The following is a 23,443-nucleotide window of genomic DNA, read 5'->3' on the forward strand; positions in this document are numbered from 1 at the left end:
GATATAGCTAATTACGTTTGAATATCCATGCCTGAATCATTCAGTACGCTGATACGGAACGCTGCCTTTAATTATATCCCTCTGCCTGTTCGTAAATTAACATTCTATTGACGCGTACAAAGGTTTGATTTTCGTCTCGTCATCAATCGAATAATAGTACACGTTTGACAACAATTGCGTTGAATAACGATTGCAATCGCTTAGAAAATCTTCAGAATATGTAATTAAAGATAAAAAGCTAAAGATTATTATAACTCCGTAGTTGAGAGCCAGAGTAACTTTGCTGAAGATTTATCAAAACGAAAGAAATTACAATTGATAAGAAAATTGGCAGAAGATTTAGTATATAAATACGTTGTAAATACAAATGAGGAAGCAATTAAACAAATTTTAACCGATTCCTACGTATAATATATTTGCGTTTACGTATTTGAAGCTAAGCGATAAAGTGATATACCCATCATTTTGTTAAATCTATAATGATTAAAAATGTTGTAGTATCACGGTAGAACTTCGTTCATATGAATCCGTCGGAAGACAAGTTGGTTCATATAACCAGGTCCTTCATATAATAGGAGTCCACTTATTTCTTTCTACTAGGTATAATTTTTCGTTTAGTTAATAGAAGTACGTGTCCAGATACGAGAATTCCACGTAACACGTCCTCTGAAATACATAATAACGTTGCAAGCTCGTATCGATTATGAAGCATGAGAGTGTCATATAATGCGCACCGCTATTGTTTACATCTTATTGTTGGACGTTCGTATAAGTGGATCGACGCTGGACGATATTCTAGGTAACAGGAGCTCAGCTAAAGTTCAATTAAGTCAAGTACTACTAAAATTTTGTTCATGTAAAAGGGGGTTACACTGTACTTATAGGGTGACCTAGATAGGGTCAGAGATTAATCCATCAATTCACAGAGACTGATAAGAAATGCTGTGCGGAATGAAGGTCTCGGCGGACACATGGATTAATGTCCGAATGGGATTATGATAAAAGCCGAAACAGGCGTACTAATGCCGAGTCACTAATTGCCGGTTATTAAACAGCATCGACGCAGTAATGCGCGCGATATTTATCAGCAACGCACCGAGCGAGCTGTCTCTCCCGATATTGACCCCGCCAGTTCTCGTTTACTGCCTACGGTGCTTGTATTAATTATTGTAAACAATGAGTAAATTGTTCTAATCGAGAGTAACGAGATTTCCCTGTGTAGCGTTAAAACTTCGCGTCTGCCGTGATACATATCGGTTGTTCGACGAATAAAATCTCGCGTGACCGATAAATTGTTAAACTTCAAATATTTCAATATCGAAGTAGCGTATGGTACGGACGTTTTAATTTCACAAAATTTTCCACCCAATTCTGGTTATTTCGACGTGTCCATTTTCGAAGAAATAAATCTAGATGAAAGCAGAAATAACGACGAACTGTAGGACAAATACTTGGAATGGTTTTTTATAATTACTCTGCTAAAAATGGAATCGAATAATGTAAATTGACGAAAAAAAATATTGCAAATGAAATATTACATCGACGTAATGTCGAATATAATCTCGTGTGAACTCATATTACTCATATGACCTTAAAACACTACAAGCAGGTTTGTACGGGCGATTGATATCTTAAGACATTAAAAAGTAGCTACACAATTGTTTTCGCTGTAAAACGTGTTGTTTTAAATATTTGAGAAGGCTAGATAAGTAATAAAACTATAATAAAAACTTTAAAAGTGACTTTGGGGAATGTCCCGGTTTCAACATTTATCTTCTACATTTTAATATTAATATTATAACAAATTAAGTTAGAAAATTCTTTCACGCTATTATTATTTAAATAATAATACTTGGTATGGATAAAAACTAAAAAATAACATCGAAAGCATAGCTTTACAAGAGCGCTATTCAGGATTATCATGGTAATTAGTATGGCGATCAAGAGAAACGTAAAATTCCCGAAATGTATATATATTTCACTTATGAGAGCGCTCCCATGAACAGAACTATAGTTCGAATCGTATTTTTCGTGGTATTTTTAGTCGTTTATTGTACCAACGAAGGTGCGATTTTTCATCCCGGATTTGCAAAACGCTTCTGTATTGCCCTATAAATTCATCCTGTAAACAAACGCGTAAACAAACTGCGAATTCGCGAACGATGCGCGATGAAAGAAATAAAGTCGCTTAAATTTATTCAAAGAGAGAGAAGTGAAACGTATGAATTTACGCGGGAATTATTCTTTTATGCAACTCCGTTGAGGATGTATCGTTTTAATTAAACGATTTTTGTTTCCTGTTTCTTCGTTTTTCTCGTTCATTTTTCTTGCTACATTGTAAAACATATTTTTCCACGTTTTTAGAAGGAACTGTTATAACTCAATCGCGCGAAATAAAAAATCGTTTAATTATAGATCGAAATCTAGTAGTTTTTTTTTTAAAGCACCGTTTATTTAATACATGCGCACGTTTTTTCGATTACAAAAATTCTTAATTAAAATTTGTATATCAAGAACACGTGTAACATGAAACGGAGATACGTTTTCAGGAGGAAACGATCACTGAAATGCAAGAAGTAGAAAAATAAAATTTGTCAATATTTATGATCCAAAATTTGATATTTTTTTCGTGATAAGGTTTCTTTAAAGGGAAATCTAATATAGTGCATGAATTAATAAATTTTATAAATTCTATGAAAGTTCATAAACTGATAAATTTTATGAAAGTAAAATTTACTTTTACAGCTTAGATATAGGATTAAGGTAGTAAAGTCATTATTAAGTAGTGAATATTTTCTTTACAGATTTTCTTAAGAATTATCCTAAAAAGTTATTTCGTAACGATATTATTCGAGTTTTTTCTATTAGAAAAGCTTTTCTTTTTTCGTAAGGTCTTTGAAAACTTGCTTCATAAGCGCATGTCCTAGAAATCCGTTTCTCCGTTATTCTTTACTTATTTCACTCGCGATAGAACCCAGGAAAATATTCGGTCAATAATATATAGAACCTTGCAATTTCTGCGAGTAACATATACCATAACTCTGTATTTCGTTACAATATGAATTGTCCGAAGAGGATATTAATGATCATTCGCGTAATCTTCTGAACGATGATAGAGCGAGTGCTGATCGCACGTTAACCAGAAGTTTTGAGAAATGACGTTAAATGAAAACGAACTTTCTTAGTCGAATCCGATAAGAAGATTCCCGGTTTGCCTGGATTAATTGTAAGTGGATTGGAAGGTAAAAGTTTGACCAAGAGACTCCTAACGTCATAACAACGCACTTTAGGTTAGTCTTCTCTGAGTTTCCTCAAAGTTGACCAAGAACACCTGTTAGTTTCTCAGCTGCTCATTATGAAGCAATGACTATGAAAAAGATTTTTCGTCGGATAACAAAAAGTTTCTATTCTTCAGCGTGTCTGTTGTATATTAATTAGGGATGGAAATAAATTTGAAAATAATGGCTATAACAATGACAAAGAAATTAAATAACAAGAAGAAAATGAGAAAAAGCTACATTAAAAATGTAAGCAAATAAATTTGAAGATATATATCTTGCATATTACAAGATTGTATACTAATTTCTTAACGGTTTAAAGTTCGTTTAAAATACTACTTGTCTTTATCGTCACGCAATAATATAGCAATATTTGATAGTATTTGATGAAATTATTACTGATTAGTATCCATTCCATATTCAAAATGAATTGTCTGCTTAAAGTATTTTTTCTAATCGTAAATAACATAATTCCAAACAAACTCAATATAAAATTTATTAGACGATAATATTTCAATTATATCATGTTGAAAAAAACTGAAATATGAAATTATTATAAAATGAGTCATAGACGAATAGGAATCAAAGAATAAAAATTATATTATTGATTACATCAATATGATTAATTATACGATATGATTAATTAATACATCATAATTTATCCTTCAATGATCTCGGGTATCCAATTCAGTTTGAAAAAGGAATTTTTGCACAGCTTCAAAGGTGTAAACGAGTAAGTCCAGTAGGAAAGCAAATACGAATAATCGAAATTCAATATAACGTAACTACAACTACGTGCCATGGAGTAAAATTTCATTTCGAATAACAAGTGTTCCCAGAGACTATAAATACAATGTGTACAGCGATATTTCACAGAATGTGATTTCAAGTTGAGGTCAACATTGAGAAGTAAATCAAGGCAATTGCAAAAGGAGAAAAAGATGCAGAGAAAATTCACGAACAGTCTAACAAAAACATTGAAAGAGAATAAATGTGTAATTACCGCAAAGTGTGGCTTCCCGATCGAGGATTTCTTCAAACGAAAACAGAAAACCGAGAAATATTGAGTTAATCAATTTGTAACCACCGCACACGCGTGTAGAATCATAATTTCAATTAAAAATATTGTAATATCGTCGTTTAGAAACGTTTGTGTTATTGGGGGAAAATTAATAAATAAAATCCTTGCCAATATTTTAGAACAATATGATAATGATTAGCAGTTGTAACTTGGTTGCAGGAAGTTTCGATTCGCTTCTAATAGTAAAATTTTATAGGAATTAACTACTAATTATAATTTTAAAGAAATTATTATTTTATTATTAATTATAATCTTTAAAAAATCTACCCAAACTCTTAGAAATCTTAGAATTTTTATAATATTAAAATCGAATTCCAAATATCAAGAAATAAGAGTTAGAATATGTTTTAATAAAACAAATATTCGAGAAGTTTGAATAATAAATAATGTAAAGATTGATCTTTATTAATAAAGCTAGAGTAAGTATGGATATTGAAAATTAAAAAGATATCTGATTCTGACATTTGATTTAAAATCAATAGGCATTAGTGGAGAGGGCTGTAATTCGATAATTCTAAATAGAAGGAGAGATGTAGAATTTGTAATAAAGTAACATTATATGTGAAAATTGATATAATTGTTATGAAATAAAATTGAAAAAAATTATTGATTTATGTTCAGAATAACATTTTTATTGATTTAGAGAAATTAATGGTCTTTATTTGCGATACCTTTAGGCCTGTACTATATTCCATAGTTCTTTTAACTAATGCTACGGAATAAAAAATATTTAAACTAAATCCCAGTCCACAGGATTCAGCGAATCGTATAATTCATGAATTTTGAGTATTAGTTATTTCAGGATTATAAGGGAACTTGAGTATGCAACGATCATTTTCCATAATACTGATTTGTTCCTTCGAATTCATTTAAAACATAATTAATAATTCGAAACTGAAGGTAACATTTAACAATGAAACAATAAACATCTTACTATAAGCTGTAAAACTTTGGCATGCAATCATTTCAATCAGTGAAATATTTGTATTTATAAAAGGGTGCATATCAATTAACACATTCGCTGAAAACTTCAATGAAAAATAAACATGGTTAAGGATTATATTTTAATAGGAGCGAATGTATCAATCATTAAATGGAATAATAATTTTTAATATAAAATGACTCTCATGTTTTCTCTATTTTCGATAAAACTATCAACAAAATCTGCATTATAAAATTATTATTTTCTAACCTATTATCATTTCTCTAGAAATCTATAAAACTTTTTTAAATTTCTAAAAGTTCTTAGCTCTATGTAACTTCCAATATTTCTCATTATTCCCAGACATTCGAAGCGATTCGAAACTTTCACTGATATCTTTGAGGACGGGCCCTAGGCTTTTCTTAGAAGTTCGTTAAATTAGATCACTCACCTGGCTGACGCTCTTGTTCTTGATTTTATCGAGTGGCAACCGTTCCTTCACATAGTGAAGATTCAGGATCTCTTTCACACGTTCCTTGTTCTGCAGAATCTTCTGTACACCAGGTTCCTCAAGAGCAGCGTTGCTGGGCGCGAACAGGGTGACATCACGAAGATGACTGATGGTGCTCATGATCTCCCCGCCGAAATCTCGAATGGTCTCGTAAAACTTATACACTGGCCCATCCTTCTTTTCCTGGATTTAGAGAAAATATTTCTGTTTATCGATAATCGACGAGTATCGCGAATTCATTCTAGGCGGAATCGTTAACAAAGAGGAAGAAATAAAATTGGGGAGAAACGAGGAATAATTAATTAGAACACTTAATCAAAGAACATAGAAAATTTCGATATTTTGGTGGCGAAATTTGCGAAGAGAGTTGCCTTCATTTTTTGGTCTTTTTTCAAGTTTTTACTTTGTTACTTTCAAGTTTCAGAATTTGAGTACTTGTTTTATGAAAAAGTTTACAAGTCTTGATTCATCGATTCTTGATTAATTCTTGATTAAAACGGTGCACGAAAGGGAAGGACTATATTTTCGTAATAAATACAAAAGGCATTGTTGTTAAAAACATTCTTTTGCTCTATAATAAATGAAAAAGTGATCTTTTTATTTCCTCCCCACCGTTCTTAATTGCATGCAAAGCAAATCGAATATAATTAACTTCGCATACTTCGCTGTACGAGAATGACAAATAAAATTTAGTCGCTGGGGACACGAGGGGAAGTATTGAAACGCAGAAATGAAGCTTCAAGCTTTTGTGGAATATTTAATAACCCGGGTTTCTCTTTAAAGGTTATGAAAAATGGGTGAGACCATTGAAGAAAGGATAAAAATAAAACAGACAGGATCCAACAAAAGTTAAAGGTATGTTTGCTGAGGTACTAAAATTGATTAAGGAGATCACTGCCGATGAGATATCCCGAGATACGAGGCAGCGTTACAAGGGTACGATTTCAATCGGATTTATCAAACGGATTCGATATCAAAATTAATAAACGCTGCGTAAAATGATTCACGCAGACGAATGATCAGATCAGGTCACATCTCTTCCCTTATTCAAGCCAGGAGATCTTATTTTTTCTGATATACATATGTACGTGCTACATCTCATACAATTGAGAAGCTTCTTGTTTCGGTGATAGATTGTTTGTAAATGGACGAAGAAACAGGAATTTTGCGATAAAGGAAAACATCAAAAAATGTGGAAGAAAGATCTATATTCGCGTAATTGTAATTCTTTCTTGACGAATAAAGAATTGGATTTAATTTTAAATTCAAGTATCCAAATTCTTCGAATATTATAATCCCAATTGAAAATTCTCACCGATATTTTCAACGTAATATTTCATCATAGGATCGCGTCCTTCCCAACAATATCTTTCATTACATTCTACTCTAACAATTTATTAGGAATTCAATTAGGAAATAAGATACTACACTCGCTTCTATTTGGCTACGTATCTAAATTACAAATTTAGATCAAAGATAGTAGTTTCTCGGTTAAATAATCTAACAAAGATTAAAAAAGATGCCAAAATAAAAGATCAACATGAATAGAATCGTTATCAATAGTAGTATCATCATAAAAGTATGTCCCATCTAAAATCGTTTGCCACAATGCAATAGAAAATCGGTTTCTCTCCTACTTCAAACGATAACTTACAAGTTCAAATAGATTCAAATTCTTTATCGAGATATATTGGAACCGCACCAATAAATATTTTCGTTTTACATCGTAAAAGTTAACAGTTAACATAAAATATACGAGAACTTCACATCTCCAAGTTCTTTTCTCTAGTTTCTTCACGAATTCCATTTTCCCCCGTCTAAATCATTACCAGAACTATATCGTTCCTCCTGATTCGATCGCTCTCACCGGAACACCGATTTTTCCTGGCTCTCAACGGGCAAAGAGTTACGACCTGTCGCGCGTAAATCAGCCGGCACGATCCAGAGAAGGTGGCGTTTACGTATCGCAACGCGTCTTTCACTCTGGCGAACAAACGAAGCCGAAACGACGTGTGCGTGTGCGTGCGCGGATGCACGCGACTCGTCGTGCCGATGGATCGTTAATTCTCCACGAGGACGTGGATATTCCTTTCGGCGTGGATCAAAGATTCCGCTAATTGATCGTCGATTCGCGGCACGGGAAGCCCGCGGAACGGAAACGAACGTTGTTCGAGGCATCGCGTCGCGTCGCAATAGCGACGTCGACGTTTCTCTCTTCTTGTTGCTTTGTCCGTGCGTGGCCGTTTAATTTCGACCAAAAGAGGAAACGTGCACCAGTCTGGTAATTAACGAGCCGTTAATTGGCTGCATGTTGTTACCGATTCCGCTTTCGTTCCTCGTTTCTCGGTATCCATCGATCGAATTAGGCCTGACGCTAAACGAGCGATGAGACTTTCATGGAATTTTGCATCAACGACACTGTGATATTTAACAGATTTATAATCTTAACGCAGCGGATATATTCAAATTTCATTTATTGTGACGAAATTTTCGTGAGTGCCAAGTGGAATGCATAACCTGGCGTGAAATGTGGAATGAGAACATCTGTGAATGTGGACTCCTGTTATATAGACGAAAAATTATAGGTAATAGGGAAAATTAGAGAGTTTTTATTAAAATGGAATTCTACTGTACTGCAATACACACGAGGATAAAATCTTGCTATTGTAACAGTCTCGTGCGCGTTGTATTACTGGAAATATAAACATGTTAAATTACATAATACCATTTGATGGAAAATTAGAGATACTTGTCAGATTTAACTGATTTACATTTATAATAGTGGAATCTCACATCTCTGTGCATTGTATTATTATAAATATCTAGGTATATATAAAATTGTCGTATCATACATTGTCAAAGTGTTCACTAATGCTAAATTCCAATGACGTTGCATTGTTCGTTTGCATTGGGCGTGAGTGTTTCAGAAGGGAGAAAGTAAGAAAGGACAGGGAGATACACTGGCGTGAAAAAGTAGCTGATTATCTTTTGCAAAATTTCCTAAAAATTTGATGTATAATCTATCTTAATAATAGATAAGGTACTCAATAGCACTTTAATATGACCTAATTGGAAACAACGTTTTTTAGCTTAGAAAGTAGATATATTTTAAAAAAGAGAGGTATTATCTACGAAGTTTTGGGAAAAAGGATACAAATAACGCTATAACAATCAATATTCAAAAAATGTTTCAAGACACATGATAGAAATATAATACTGATTGAGATATATGTTAAAATTAATGCAAAAAATTTTAGTAAAAATAACTTGTCATGTTTTTCAAATAAAAGCTATTTTTATGATACATTTTTATATCTAACACTAGTTGAAACATCTTTAATTTTATTCTTCCAAGAAAAAGTGTAAAATTTGCCAAACCAGAGGCTTTTGCACGCCACTGCTGTCGATTTTCAATTTTCTTTTAGTACAGACCAGCTGAGAAAAAATATTTAAGAACAGAACATCGATATTATAATTTAACATGCAATTTATGATTGCCAAAAAGGCGGTGTGAAATTAGAAAAGTGTTAGTTCGAGTAATTGATTTTGTAGCTGGCATATAAAATTCGTGGAGGAGCTTAATTTCAAATACCCTTTAGATAAATGAATCATGCTACTTAAGGAAGGAGTTAGAGAGGATTATCCCACTCGATATGGTTCTTATACTGGGCTCGCTTAAATGCTTAGTAATTTAGAGGTTTGGTCAAGTATTTAATCCTTTTAGAGGGAAAATTTCATTAGTCAATGCATATAGAGGAATAAATTAACGTTACTTCATATGCAGCAATGTAATTCGTAGTACAATGCAACACCCAGACATTCTTTGTGAATAAATTGTTTATTTGAAGAGATTACGACTTCTGCTACTGACGCACATATTATTATATTGCATATATTATTTGTATACTTTATCCATGCAAAATAACTATTCCTACAAAAAGTTATTAATGCAACAATAAAAATTCAAAAAAGAAAAGAAAGGAATTTACTTCGATATTTTTTTACTTTTTAAATGGAGAATCATTTTATATACTTCTGTTATAAATTCTGATCTACAGAGGTTTATACTTCTATTACACTAAATTATTTCTTAGAATCTCCAATTACAAACTACATCTATATTAAAGCATTGATTTTTGAAATTTTATGTAGGCTTTTTAACATTTCTTTCGCTTAGCCTACGAAACTTAACACTACACTTTCCTCAATTTCCTTTTTAATCGAGGGGGACTCATTTAGCTGGTCTGTACTTTCTTCAGTTATTACATCCTCTGCAGGTTTGCGGACGTTTCAGCTAACAGGAAACAGCGAAAGGGAGTCTCAAATCAAACATTCACAGCGTAATGAACAAACGATATTGACAGAGGACCCGGGGAATAACAAAAGATGCTCAACTGGCTTTACTTGGCCAGACAGGAAATTCGTCAAATCAACATCGGCGAGCAGCATGATTTTAATAATAATACGATTCTACGTCTAAGGTATCTACAAAAAGATAAATAAACTAGAGAACCTGTTGCAAACAACCTCGAGCCTTTGACTTGAAACGAAAATATGAAATCGGGGCAAAGCAAATTGAGAAATTGGCTCTTCGAAATTAAAACTTTTACCAATTGTTGAAAGGATGTTCGTTTTGCTGGAATTATTATATATCACATAGAGATTATTTTTATATTTAGTAATTTAAGTTATTTCATCAATTGAGCCAAAAAGATGTCAATTTTCAGTTTAGAAATGAATAACTTCTGAATATCTAGAAATTTTGTATAAATGTACAAATACATTCAGCAGTGACTTTAAGTCATACACGAGAAGATTTTAATTACAAGTTTGATCTAATTACAAAGTGAATTAATTCGAATAAAGGAGCGGAAATCTTCCTGGAATGTTTCGCTCATTTGCTTCATTTAATTAACAGCCATGAAAATCGAGAAATGTTTGAAAGCCAGTTTCCTTTGTTATTTTTCCTGCGTTGATTTTGATATCCGTAAGGAGCTTTTCATACTAGTCGCACAGCGCTAAATTCAATTAAACCGAGTTCCATTCGTTTCAATGCTCCAAAGCGTTAAAAATTAACATTCAAACGAGCCAATAAATTTTCAATTGTTTATATCTTTTTAATCGTTTTGGCTCATCATAGTGCCATATATTTATCATAATATGATATTAATTTCTAACTAATAATTAATTAATAGATACTATTAATTCATAGATAATCAGAATAAGTTAGGTTACATCACTTTTGTATATTTAACTTTATTCTATATCTTGTGCAATAAAAATTATTAATAGATTCTATTGTTTAGATATAGAGAAAAAAATTAAATTAACCAACTTAACCTAAATTATTCCAGTCAATTACTTACAATAAATTAAGTATACTAAATAATCGAGCAGAACGAAACATCCTATCCTCATTTCTCTCGTAGGCGATTACACTTTGATCGTAGTTGCTCTTCTTGAAAAATAAATTCAAAAAGTTCAATCGCAGTAAGTACAGTCGGTTTTCAGAAAATCAACTACTTTCGTCGATCAGTAACAATAATTCAAATCCATCATTCGATTCGTCTTTCATATCCATAAATATAAAACAACTTCCAACTATTAGAAACCGCACAATAAATCTGCCTTGAACAAAACAGCAGTTCAGATTATTCAAGATTTGCAGGTGGAAATCCACGAAATTGTCTTAGAGAAGTGTGTAACGTTGCACCAACCCTGTGATGTAGTATATGTAGTATATTACCGAGGTTGGCGGAACGTTTTCGAAAACACAGCAGAGTTTACACCTGAAAGCTCGAAACAGTCTGAACCGTAATAATTTGGTCTGTAAGAGCCTGGATTCTCAATATAATAGGCAATAGTGGGAACACAGAGAGATGTCTTGAGGTTGCTCGATTTCCCATCCGACTGTTCTTACAGGCACTCGCTACCTTCTCCACGTTTTCTTTAGAGAAACCAACAGAAGCTTTCGGTATACACGACTAGAGTTAATATATACGTGTATATATGTATAACGATCTAGAATCGCTCATTCAACTTGTCGCAACGCAGTTCGTACGCGTCCAAGTATATATATATATTTTTATTTTGAAACAAAGAGTTTTTTTGCGGGTGTCGTGTGTATTCGGTAGTCGTTGATGAGTTCATTTAATAAGTACTTACGATGCCCTATATGACATGCAGAGTCCAATAGAGACATGCAAAGCACCACAGAATAACATCATTGAGTCAATATAAGAGTAATAAACACATGTACACAATTGATAGAGAAAATTCGAATCGGCTATTTAAAACTTTTTCTTTTCACTCTTTTCTTTTTTTCATTGAGTCGAGTGAGAGTAAATGGGAATTTCCGCATTTTCCAGTTGGTCTGGAAAGGAAATACTAATCTACCTTGTGTTTCTTCCTTCGAACAGCGATAGTGGATATATATATGTGGTGTCCATTTTATTTGGACAGAGATCTGTGAACGTTAACGCGTTCAATCTGGCGTGGTTCAACTGTGAGTTGAACATTATTCACGTATTTTTAGTTCTAGGGTGTTTCTAAGTTAGGAAGCGGTGTAAGTCTGATTAAGACTTGAAACACACTATCAAAATTGCATTAGGAACTCAATGCAATCTTGTAATTGAAATTTGATAAGCACACGCGAACTAAACATTCTGTATCGCTTCAAGTATCTTGCAGCTCTAACAGTTTCTAAAACTTTAAGTTTCGTTCATTCGTGATCTGTAAAAAATACTGTACCTTGTAGATCATCGACAACTTCAGTTAGATATAACTAAACATTTTCGCACGTAAACAGAAGAATTCAAACAAGAAACGAAATCTGTATTCAAATTCGGGCATAATTAATTCATGTCACATTCACACGCCGGCTTGAACGCGTTAGAAACAAAACAAAGAAGGAAGTAAAATTTCATTAACAAACATACAGACTATCAATTAAATCGAATTAGGAAAGAAGAAACCGATTAGACAAATTAGGAAAGACGTACAATGGCTTGCAAAAGTACTTGAGCTTCTTCAGATTAAAATTTTCCAAAAAATAATTTGAATAACGAAATTACAAAATTTGAAGTAGATTTCAGTAAACATGTTTGAGTAAACGAAAGTGCTTTCGTTAAATTTTCCAAATATTCTCTTATTTTGTAAAAAAAGAACTGGTATCAAATATTCAAAATTATGAAAAGTCATCGAACTGCGTAACCATTACTATGGTTACCAGGTCACTAGGTGCTCGAATACTTTCGCAAGCTATTGTAGATCTGATCAAAATCGATCGACCTCTCGTCTCTCAAAGGAGAGGGGTCGTTGAATTATCAGCGATGTCCGGCGAATAATTGAAATTTTAATCGAATCGTTCGTTGTGTCGGTTTCGAGCGTGTTCGCGACGCGAACGAAAAGAAAGGAAAAAGGGAGAAAATGAAACTAAAAAAGAAAAAGAAACAATTATAGAATGATAGCGAACGATAGGGGTTACAGTGTAATTGCTCCCGTTTCTTTTGTCTTGCTTCGCTACAGGAGAACACCGCGCGTTAATGTTGGTGTAATAGAGATCGGACACATGGCCGATAGTAATTTAATATCGGCGTGCAATTAAACGCTCGGCTGCCGGTAATCGTGCCGATGAAAATCGTTATCGCGATAATAACCAGCACGATTAAATAGATTACTCGCCTTGTGCTTAGTAGTAGCAACGACACGGCGCTAATATCGCCGTCGCACGAAAATTACAGAAACTCGACGTCCAGCTGAAAATTTTTTTTCCCGCGTCGTTTCGAATAACGCGCGCGCGCGAAACCGCTTATCGAACGACGATTACTCACGGCCACGATTCTGTCGCGTTCTGCAACGTACAGTCGGTGGAAGAGATATGGCGTTGTCGTAAATTAAGCGAGGCGTGAACAAAGATACGCTTAAGTGGTTCAGATAAATTGGAATAAAAAAGAGATAAAAAAAGAAAGAAGGCAATGGAAATATAGAAATTATATGGCAGTTTCTTGTATTGTTCGGGATCCGTCGAATGTTGTGATCAGACCTTGTTTATATCGTGTTGGGAATTAAAACAGAGGTAAATGGAATAATTTCTGTGTCGAATATGGGAATAATATTTCATTTGGAACTGAATTGAAAAATAATATTGCGCGAGCAAACATTTATTTAAATTATCTAAAGAATATTTGTTCAATTTGTTCGACGAATTAACTGAATGTAGTTCATACTAGAATGGAGAGAAACACTGATAAAAAGTGAATGATAATTTTTTATTTATGAGATTAATAAAAGGCACTAAGTTTGGAATTAGGTACGTAACGTTCGATGACAAGATATTTGTAAATTGAACTGTGTTTGATATGCCGTAATTCAGGGAACGCAGAATCCAACATGGAAATTTTTTTCTCTATTAAATTCGTTTACTATTGTCACTTTTTTTTTCTTTTCGAGTGTGAACGTGTCGTTCGCGAACTGTATCAAGTCGTGACATTCACGGCCTAGTCACGCAAGGGGTAAAATCAATTTCTATTGGAGGAGAAATAGATATATGAAAAATTGTTCCAAAAAGAGAAAGGCAAAAATAATTCTAAAACTATAGATAAAATTGGAAATTTTAGAAAGTTGCTAACAATATAGGTATTTAAAATGTTCCTTCTTGTAATCAGTAAAATATAATAATTGTGAAATTATGAATTAAAATAGTAAAAATAACATAAATAATCTATTTCGCAAAAATCCATTAAAGTTACCATACCACCTCTACCGACTATATAGGAAATTCAAATGCTTTTTTAATATTTTAGTTGCTGAATACACATACAAACTTCTGTTATTATTCCATTTATAAATCATTTTTCTCTACAGATAACTGTATTTCATTAATGAAAAAAATCTTGTATTTAATATCTGGAAAAATAACTTTCTTCATTCGTGTTCTTCGAGAACGCATCGATGTAACCCCTTACACTTCGTTCAGTGCAAATTACAAAAAATAAAGTATTAAAAAAGGAAAGGAACCAAAATTAATCTCAATTACTAAATCCCGCATTCAAGATTAGCAAAAAACAAAAAACAACGTTTGATCAACAGTGGTCAAGTGGCCTTGAATACACTCTCGTTAAACATTCAACTTCTGCAAGAAACCCTAGAAACTGAATCAGATTAAACGCTATTTGTTCGATCGGCGTAAGATGTCTTCTCAGTCTGTAACTGTTCTATCATTTTTTATATTAACTGTTGCGGTCGGAGGTTTGTCAACCCGACGAAAAATCCTGTAAACAGTTGTATACCACATAAAAATATGATTACTTTCGAAGATCACATCGTAACCCCGCGGACGAGATCGGCCGAGTGACGATCAATCTTCTCGATAACATCGTTACTCTCGAAAAATTTTTCGCGTTACATGTACTCATGCGTAGATAGAGATTCGTTCGGACGTATAATATCCGGCATGGATTTAAAACGAGCAACCCGTAGCCGGAAAACGAATCTCAGATGCGGAATCGGCCTCTCGGGGACCGGAAAAACGTTTTAACTCGATGAAATCGCGTCACGATTGAGTTTTCCCTTTCTCGATCTTTGCGTCTTTTCAACGTCATTTCGACACAGTGTCGAAAACCGGAAACCGACGAGTGCACGAGAAATAAATTCACGAGAAAATGGTTGCAAGCATTCAGTTGCAAGAAGATGGTGCGTCGATCGACCGACATTTTCTCGTCCCGACATTTCGTGTTATTCGTATATAGATCGATCGTACTTCTTTCATCGAAAACGTCACGAATGTGATCTCGAAACGATATATATAAATTTTCGCTAAATTGTTGATTCTTTCTTTCTTCTTTTCTCTTTTCTTTTTTTTTTTTTTTTATTTCTTGTAAAGTAATAGAATTAAGCTATGAATTATCTAACGTACTTTATGATAATAGTCTTACGTAGTCTATATTTAGCGATAGATCAGGCGTGATGAGATGATTCAAAAAGGTATGAATGGCAACAGCGTTCATGATATCGAATGCACTGATTCATGTCTCATGATATATCGTGGCTAATGCCGTTCTGTGAATGTCACGAGGGCTATGCTTCTCTATTCATGACTGTGTCGACGTACGATCTCCGCGATTCGTCGACCAAACACATCAGTGTACCGGTGCTCTCGTCCTTGGCAACATGCGACATTCAAAGGGAGCTAACAGTCAGTAGCTAGCAGTGCAACGTGCAGTGCGTATTCTCGCTAGACACTGGCGATTTACAAGGAAGATTTCATTCACTCGACAAGTCATTTTATTCGTATCATTTCTTCAGATTGAAATTCGATTTTTAACCCTTTCTATTCGCGTTGCAAGCAGCAATAGATCCGAGATACTAAGGGCACTTGGGTGTTGTGTTGGATCGTTCCTTAATCAAATACTCTGCATATAAGGTATTGGTACCGTGAGTGTAAAATTGGCCCTGTTGCAAGTCATTTTTCTTTGTAATCTTTTTTAAACAGAGCTAGAATTTCGTTTTCATGCATTATATGATTCGACCACTATTATTTTTGTTAAAACTGCTTTAGGAAAAAGGAGAATTAATTAATATAGATATAAGTAAATTCAGAACTAATCTAGGAATTTAAACAATTTAAAGATTGATAGCATATCTTTTTGTTTAACAAAGTTTTTATACCCAAAATTATATCTCTGTTTTATTAGTATCGACAAGCTCGACTTGCAACGTTCCAGGTAATCTTGTACAGTACGTATATACATAAAATGGAATATAGGAAATTATACTGAAATTATTATTCGACAAAGGGAATGTAGTTTGAAGCGTCATAATTGCTGCTACTGTTCGGATCTACCATAAACTATCTATTATATAAAAACGGGTTATATGTTTTATAGAAATAACGGGTTATTTGTGTTGTAGTTGACAATTAAGTGCTATCTCCTAGACAGAAAAAGGTTGTCAAAATTGTGATCATATGTAGGTAGATAGTAGAAGGCAATGTACAAAGCGCGTGAGTAAAAAAGAAAGGGAAGAGAATAACGTGAGAAAAGTCTCTTTCAGCGAAGCAGAACTATACCGATCGCCAGATCGAAACTTATTCTCTTATTTATGGCTAGTTTGTGTTAAAAGGTTTGCCTTCACCAGCAAATCTTCCTTGCAAGGAACCACGGTGCATTTTTCAGGCAATAGCTAATAATTCATTCGAGCGCTGTTTCCAAATCACCAAAAAAGTAATATCGAACAAAATGGCCAATTGTCAACATTCTCATCATCGCTATCTAACACACTCGTTCTAAACTAGAATCATGAAGCAATGTTTCTAAAATCTCACTCTTCCTTCATCTTCCAGTAATATTTATCTTTTCTTTTTTATATTCTATAAAAATTTTCATTTCATTAATATTTTATATACTTCTTGGCACTTGAAATTTCTTCTATTCGTTTTACCGTTTCTCTTTAATGTTTTCGACGCTTATAATATAATATCTTCAAAGAAAAGAAGCTACGGACTGAAGTATAAGTCGAGTTGCAGTTTGTTCTTGTTTTCGATTATGATGCATAGAATACGTTTTCAGAATTTCTAATGTACGTACGAATTAAAATTTCTTCAATCTTTCGAAAGCCAAGTTTACATTCTATCCGCAAAAACATAGAACTATGTATTCCTCGCGCTTGATATTCCAATCAATTCGTAAAGTAATCTCCAAGTATTTAGTATCTTGCAACACAGAATTTGGCAAAGTCTTTCCGATCTCCTCAATTCTCGCCGCAGAAACGTTTCAATTAACGCAACGAGATATACGGAATGAATAGCTTTTCAGTAGAAAATTCAGCCGACAAATTGTTTTCTTTCATCATTAACATATCGAACGGAAGTCCTTCTTTGCAGAGAGTAAAAGAGAGAAAGAGAGAAGAATAAAGTGGGGAATACACGGGGTCCGGCACGATTACCAAATACTTCCCTCTTTTTCTACGAACTTTTTTTCGGTGTATCGAGGAAGCGGCTAACGGCCGCAGAATGAACGGCTGCATCGAAATGAGATTTTTTCCCCGAGGCTTTTAAGCTACCCTTTTTCGCGGCAAGCAATAAAGCCCGCCGCTTCGTCACGTTGAAAACGCTTCTCTATCTTCTGCAGCGAACGATTTTCCTCCGTGCCCCGTTTCTTCCTTTTCCCGTCTAGCGTGTGTGCATGCGCTCTTTTGTTTAGCTTTGCTTCATTTAATACACGCTCGTCGCGTACATTGACCGGACAACGTACTTAGATTCACCTTTGACGTTGTCAGCTCGAGTCCAGATTGCGTCGTTCAAAGATACGCGCTTTGTCGTACTCCATAGAAACGCCTATGTATATTGATATATCGAACTCGATGGAATAATATGTTTGCAGATTTTACCAATTTCTTTTTACTTTAATGAAAATATTCTTTTTTTCTCTACAAACTTCTTTTATTTTATCTTACGTATTAAGCTAAATGAAAATTAAAGTCGTCTTTTATCAACGAAACCAAGCAGAATTTGTTTTAGATCAAACTTCGTTTTCATTGTATGAATTACAGAACACCGAACATTTGTCTTTCTTTCGCCAACTTTCTTTCGTGTTTCTTTTGCCATTCAGTGAAACTTGTTAGGCAAAACGTAAACGAGAACAGAAAATACGGAACTGTACTTGTTAATTGTAAACGTGAACCGTGTCCAAACAACGAAATATTTGGCGGGTAGTGAATTTCAGCACACGATCGTCGACCGGTTGTTTTATCGGTCTATTCGTTGCAGAATTAATTTCCATTGCCGCGGGACAACTTTTAAATGAAGCTCTCCACGTTTCGTATACGGTTATTGGGATTCTTCACTTTGCTCGATATACAGGACGAATCGCGAGATATTATTCCCTGTTTTTTTTTCTTTTTTTTAATGAAGCAATTAATTGTTCGAATACCATGTTATAGTTTTTATGCTATATTTTAAGTTTATTTGTCTTCTATAAATTTATTTATTTTATGTATCTTTTATTTTATTTAATTTAGGAATTACGTAGATATTATATTTTAAGGTTAATTATCTTTTATCTCATGTATTTATTGTTCATTTTATTTTTATTTATTTGTGCTGTAATTTTGTTAATAGATCAACGAGAAATATTTTGTTGAATGATTTTATTTACTACTTGGATGGAATATAAATTTAAATAATTGTTTAATATACATTCACCAAAAATCTGTATAATTAGTATTTTTACTATAGTATATACAAAATTTTCCAAATCATGAATCAAATAAATGTTTCAATGTCCTCTTTTTATCAGAATAATCAGATACAATAATCCATTATTGTTATTCATTATAATATCGATTTCTCACGAATAATCATATTGAAAATGAATATTGAAAGTCGCAATTTTAATTAATCCGTAATTAATTTAGTAGCAGAATGCATACACATTATACAAATTAAATATCCTCTGAAATAAATCTAGCACCACATGTTACCTGTGGCATCAAACAATACACGATTTAGTGTAAAAAATTATCGATGACCTTAATTAATCGATATAAAACTCACTTCTGCAAAACGGGGAAAATGAAAGTAACATATGTACCAAATAATAATCTTTCCACGAAAAAAACAATCTGTTTCAATAGAAAAAAGATTACTTTTTATGAAATCATCCACATTTTATATAAGAAGTCGATATTTTTATCTTGTTTCTTTTTTCAATTAAATCAAATATGTTATCAACTGTATCATTCGTCGGATATGTAAGGACATTATTCATGCTACAGACTGTCAATAAATGCGAAATATGTTTTCACAGTTTTCTATGCATCAAAACAGCGAAACAAAAAGACAAAACTTTCACTCGACTGGTGAAAAAACGTTATGTTTTATCGTTGAATTTATCTTACAGTTACCACGCGCATAGCTGTTTGTATTTTAATCCGTGAAAAATAACGCTTCATCAGTGTCGCGTGAATTCTCGCGATATTGAAATGTTTCACGGGCAAGATAGTATCTCGTCGACTTTCGTCTTCTTTTCTCTGAGAGAGTGCCGACCGCGTGAGATTTTTACGAAAAGAAATACGGCCGCATTTACATCTGATGAAGTACTTTTCTCTCCTTGAAGAAGCTTCAAATTTATGAGTCTTGTTTGTGCAACGTTGTCTCTATTTTAGGACGATATTCATGACTATCTCTTTTCCCCTAGATTCGAACCGTGAACGCGTTACATTTCATTTCCTGGCGCGTTTATCGCGTGAGGGAAAACCCCCTACCTTTGTCGAAATTGATAAATTCGAAGCTTTACTACTGCTTACAACGATTTCCTGAAGAAATATCGAGTGCTATCGACGATGGTTGCGCTAGTTTTATTCTGTTTAGCGATTTGTTTAACTACACGTGCGCTAAAATTAATTTAGATTACGAACGGATTAGTTTGAAGATAAATAAAGTGCAATTTTTCTTCTTACGGTTTAATTAATTTCTAGGTTTACCAAAATTTATCGTGAGAGGAGAAAGTATACATATCTGTAAGTATTCGTCCACTAATTGTAAGTTTTATTTTCATTCGAATGGCTGCAATTACATTTTTGAATTACTTTTGAATGGAGATCTTTTGATTAATTTTCTGTTTCTTTGTCTTATTTCATTTTATGAGATACATCGTTTCGATGTATCTCGTTATACTTCAGATTAATCGCAGATAAAACACGTTTACAAAATTGTAACAAGGAGTAACAATGAATATCAAGTAGAAGAATGTTAATTTACCAGGTGCTAATTACCTAATACGGCAATTTGAACAAGGAAATACAGACAATCTTAGATTTACCTAAATTATGATGTTTTAAGAACGGCATAGAAAAATCCAGAAAAATATAATAAAGTTGCTGAGAACAATTTCTACTAATAATTATTTCAATCCAGTCATGAATAATTAATCGTAAGCATTTTCATAGATAAATTTTGCTTTATCTTGCAAAGAGGAAAAATTATTTAAATGAATGAATACTTACAAATCGTGCTTGTAAATCGTATTTGCAAGCGCACTCACAAATTTTTATCCTACTTATCCCTATTCCTTCCTCTAAGGTAACCAGATTTCAATTAATGCCTTCTTTTTTATGTTGCGCATAAAATTGTTTCAAATCGACAAATTTTACCATATGTCAACGATATCTTTTATTTGTTATATCAATATCTATCGATGAAGACAATCACTATCAGTGGTAGCTTTTCATTCAATATCGAATACGAAGAGAAAAATGGAAATTTATTGACTATAGGATCACGTGTATCCGCGTCTGTTGGTTATCGAAGGATGTTGCAGTCGCGTGTCGGACCATTCAATGTATTTGTCACATGTAACTGTAACACGCTTGAATTGCGTAATATGGACTTCGTCTGTACATTCGATATACAATTTTTTTCAAATTTATCGCGCTTTCACTGTTCTTCCTTTGCTTCTAGATATCCACGACGGCATAAATGAAAAGTTACTAGATGTACGATAAAGCTCTGTGCTTTTATAAACGAAACGTACTTTCATTTTTATAAAGTTACAATAAAGTGAAAGCTGCAAGGAACTCTTATATAATTTAGAATACATATTCCTTTCATTCATTAAAAAAAAGAAAAAAAAAAAAGAAACACACACTTATTAGAGCCTCATTAGAGCTCTATAATCTCACCTGCTTCAATAGAGATACGTTAACAAATCTAACACTTCGACTTCGTCTTAAACGTAATTAAGTAACTTATTAATTGACGATGTTTTGCATTAAAAGTAGTTTGCAAGATGCAGATAACAGGTGGACCTCCTTCATCCATCGACGAGGTAACAATCTCAACTTCGTGTTCTCTAGTTCGCCAAAGACATCAATCGTGTGCATGTATTGTATGTACGTACGTGTGCACCAGCACAGAACAGCGGGCAGTCATGCATCGGAACAAGCACGAAACAACGAATAAATCGAGCAAAACTGTTCCATAAAAATCCACAAGCCATCGTTACGCATTTACGGCTGCATTAACCGCTCTCCTTTTTGCCATGGTGGATTAGCCGTCGCGTTAGCGAATATTAACGAGAAAAAGCACGCTCGAATGTATCTGCAAAGCAGCTTTATACTATTCGACGTCTGTTCCTCGACTCGAAATTTTTCATTTCTACGAAATTTTCCGGAAACATATTAAATCAATGAATGAATAAACCTTTATTTACCTTTATATGAATAAACCTTTTTTATTTTATAGATATTTTACTAACATCTTCAAGCATTCGCAAACATTTGTTCGCTCGTGTTCTATGTTGTTTCACTTTTTCCAAAACTGAATCCCTCTTCTCATCTTCAATGTAAGAATAAGGGTCGAAACGTAAATATCTTCAAACATCATTAAACTTCAATATTCCTCGGACAATATAATCTTCCACGCGAACATTTGACCATTCATACGTTTCCGGAAATTTTCGTTCGCTTCAAGACATATTATACGTAAGACACGAACCATCCATACATTGACTTCAACACATGGGTGTAAACGACGGTTGTTTTTCAAACGTCGAATATGGCAAGCATTCTACCATACAACTCGTGCACAACGATCATGCGAGAGGGACAAGCGTGAAGGAACGAAAAGAAAGAGAAAACATTGCTCCGGAAGCGGATTCGAGCGATAGGGATCAGGCAGGTTTGTGTGCAACGGTGCATGGGGTGCATAGAGGACGTGCACGCGACTCGCTTCCACGATTTTCCACGTTTGAACGCCCGCCGTGCGATACTCTTTACCGAAACGAATGATGCACGACCGCGGGAAACCGAGAGCAATTCCAGCGAATGGCAGAGTCCTTCCGGTCTGCGAACTAGTTTCGCTAGGCGATCGAAACGAGACGAAAGTTCCCGCGAGAAGTTTCTCGTGGCTCGTGACCTATGCCATACACTCTCCAATTGCTTCCGTCACGACAGACTTTTTCTTCCGCGAATATTTCTTTCGCGAGTTTTCGATATACCGGATGTCTCTACGATCGATCGTCGATATGTGAATTTTTGAATAGAAACTACTTGTTTGAAAGTATTCTTCGGGTATCTTTTAATAGAAATGCTAAATAAGTAAACTCAAACGAAAATTAAATTGGAATACTAACGCACGGGAGAATGCAATTATCGATATCAGAAGAAAACGAAAATTTGACATTTAAAACGCAAATATAGTATCCTCTTTTCCCTAAATCGTGTATACGCAAACAAACTTAATTAGAATCTGCACACAATACGATATTTTATTCAGCGAATCCAAAATTCTCCACATTGTACAAGAGAAACAATCGACGTCTCAAATTAAAAAAAAAAAGAAAAGAAAGAGCAAAAAGGATCATTTGAGTCAAAGAAACTGGACAGACTGATGCAAGAGTACGATCCATTGACAAACGAATAAATAAAAGGCGATAAGAGAACGAAGTAAATCAAAAGGAGAAGGGGAAAAAAAAGGGAAATACACCATGAACGGTCCGATTTGCACGGTGAACGCGGCCAGGGAGGAAAAAAGAAACGCGGCCGGAAAAATCGCATCGGCGCTGGCGACGCGGAAAAAAAGGGAGCGAAAAAAGCGCGATTCTAGCGGGCGTGGCGAGCAAAAAAGAACGACACACCGTGTATTGTGTAGAACG

At 34.0% G+C, this 23,443-nt stretch overlaps 1 protein-coding gene across 6 annotated transcripts in view; it reads right to left on the minus strand.

The window, feature by feature from the left end:
- LOC100643533 (fasciclin-1) overlaps positions 1 to 23,443 on the minus strand; it is a 376,846-nt gene that overhangs the window by 17,993 nt on the left and 335,410 nt on the right. For 3 of the 6 annotated variants that reach the window (XM_048408617.1, XM_048408615.1, XM_048408620.1), the window contains 3 exons: positions 11,958 to 11,963; positions 5,733 to 5,975; positions 4,282 to 4,311 (listed from right to left, as the gene is read on the minus strand). In XM_048408617.1, the coding sequence (XP_048264574.1) occupies positions 4,282 to 4,311; positions 5,733 to 5,975; positions 11,958 to 11,963 (279 nt within the window). The remainder of the gene's footprint in view (positions 1 to 4,281; positions 4,312 to 5,732; positions 5,976 to 11,957; positions 11,964 to 23,443) is intronic. The other 3 variants (XM_048408618.1, XM_048408616.1, XM_048408619.1) reach the window with 2 other exon arrangements.

The sequence above is a fragment of the Bombus terrestris genome, chromosome 9 (assembly GCF_910591885.1).
Source record: "Bombus terrestris chromosome 9, iyBomTerr1.2, whole genome shotgun sequence".
Lineage (NCBI taxonomy): Eukaryota > Metazoa > Arthropoda > Insecta > Hymenoptera > Apidae > Bombus > Bombus terrestris.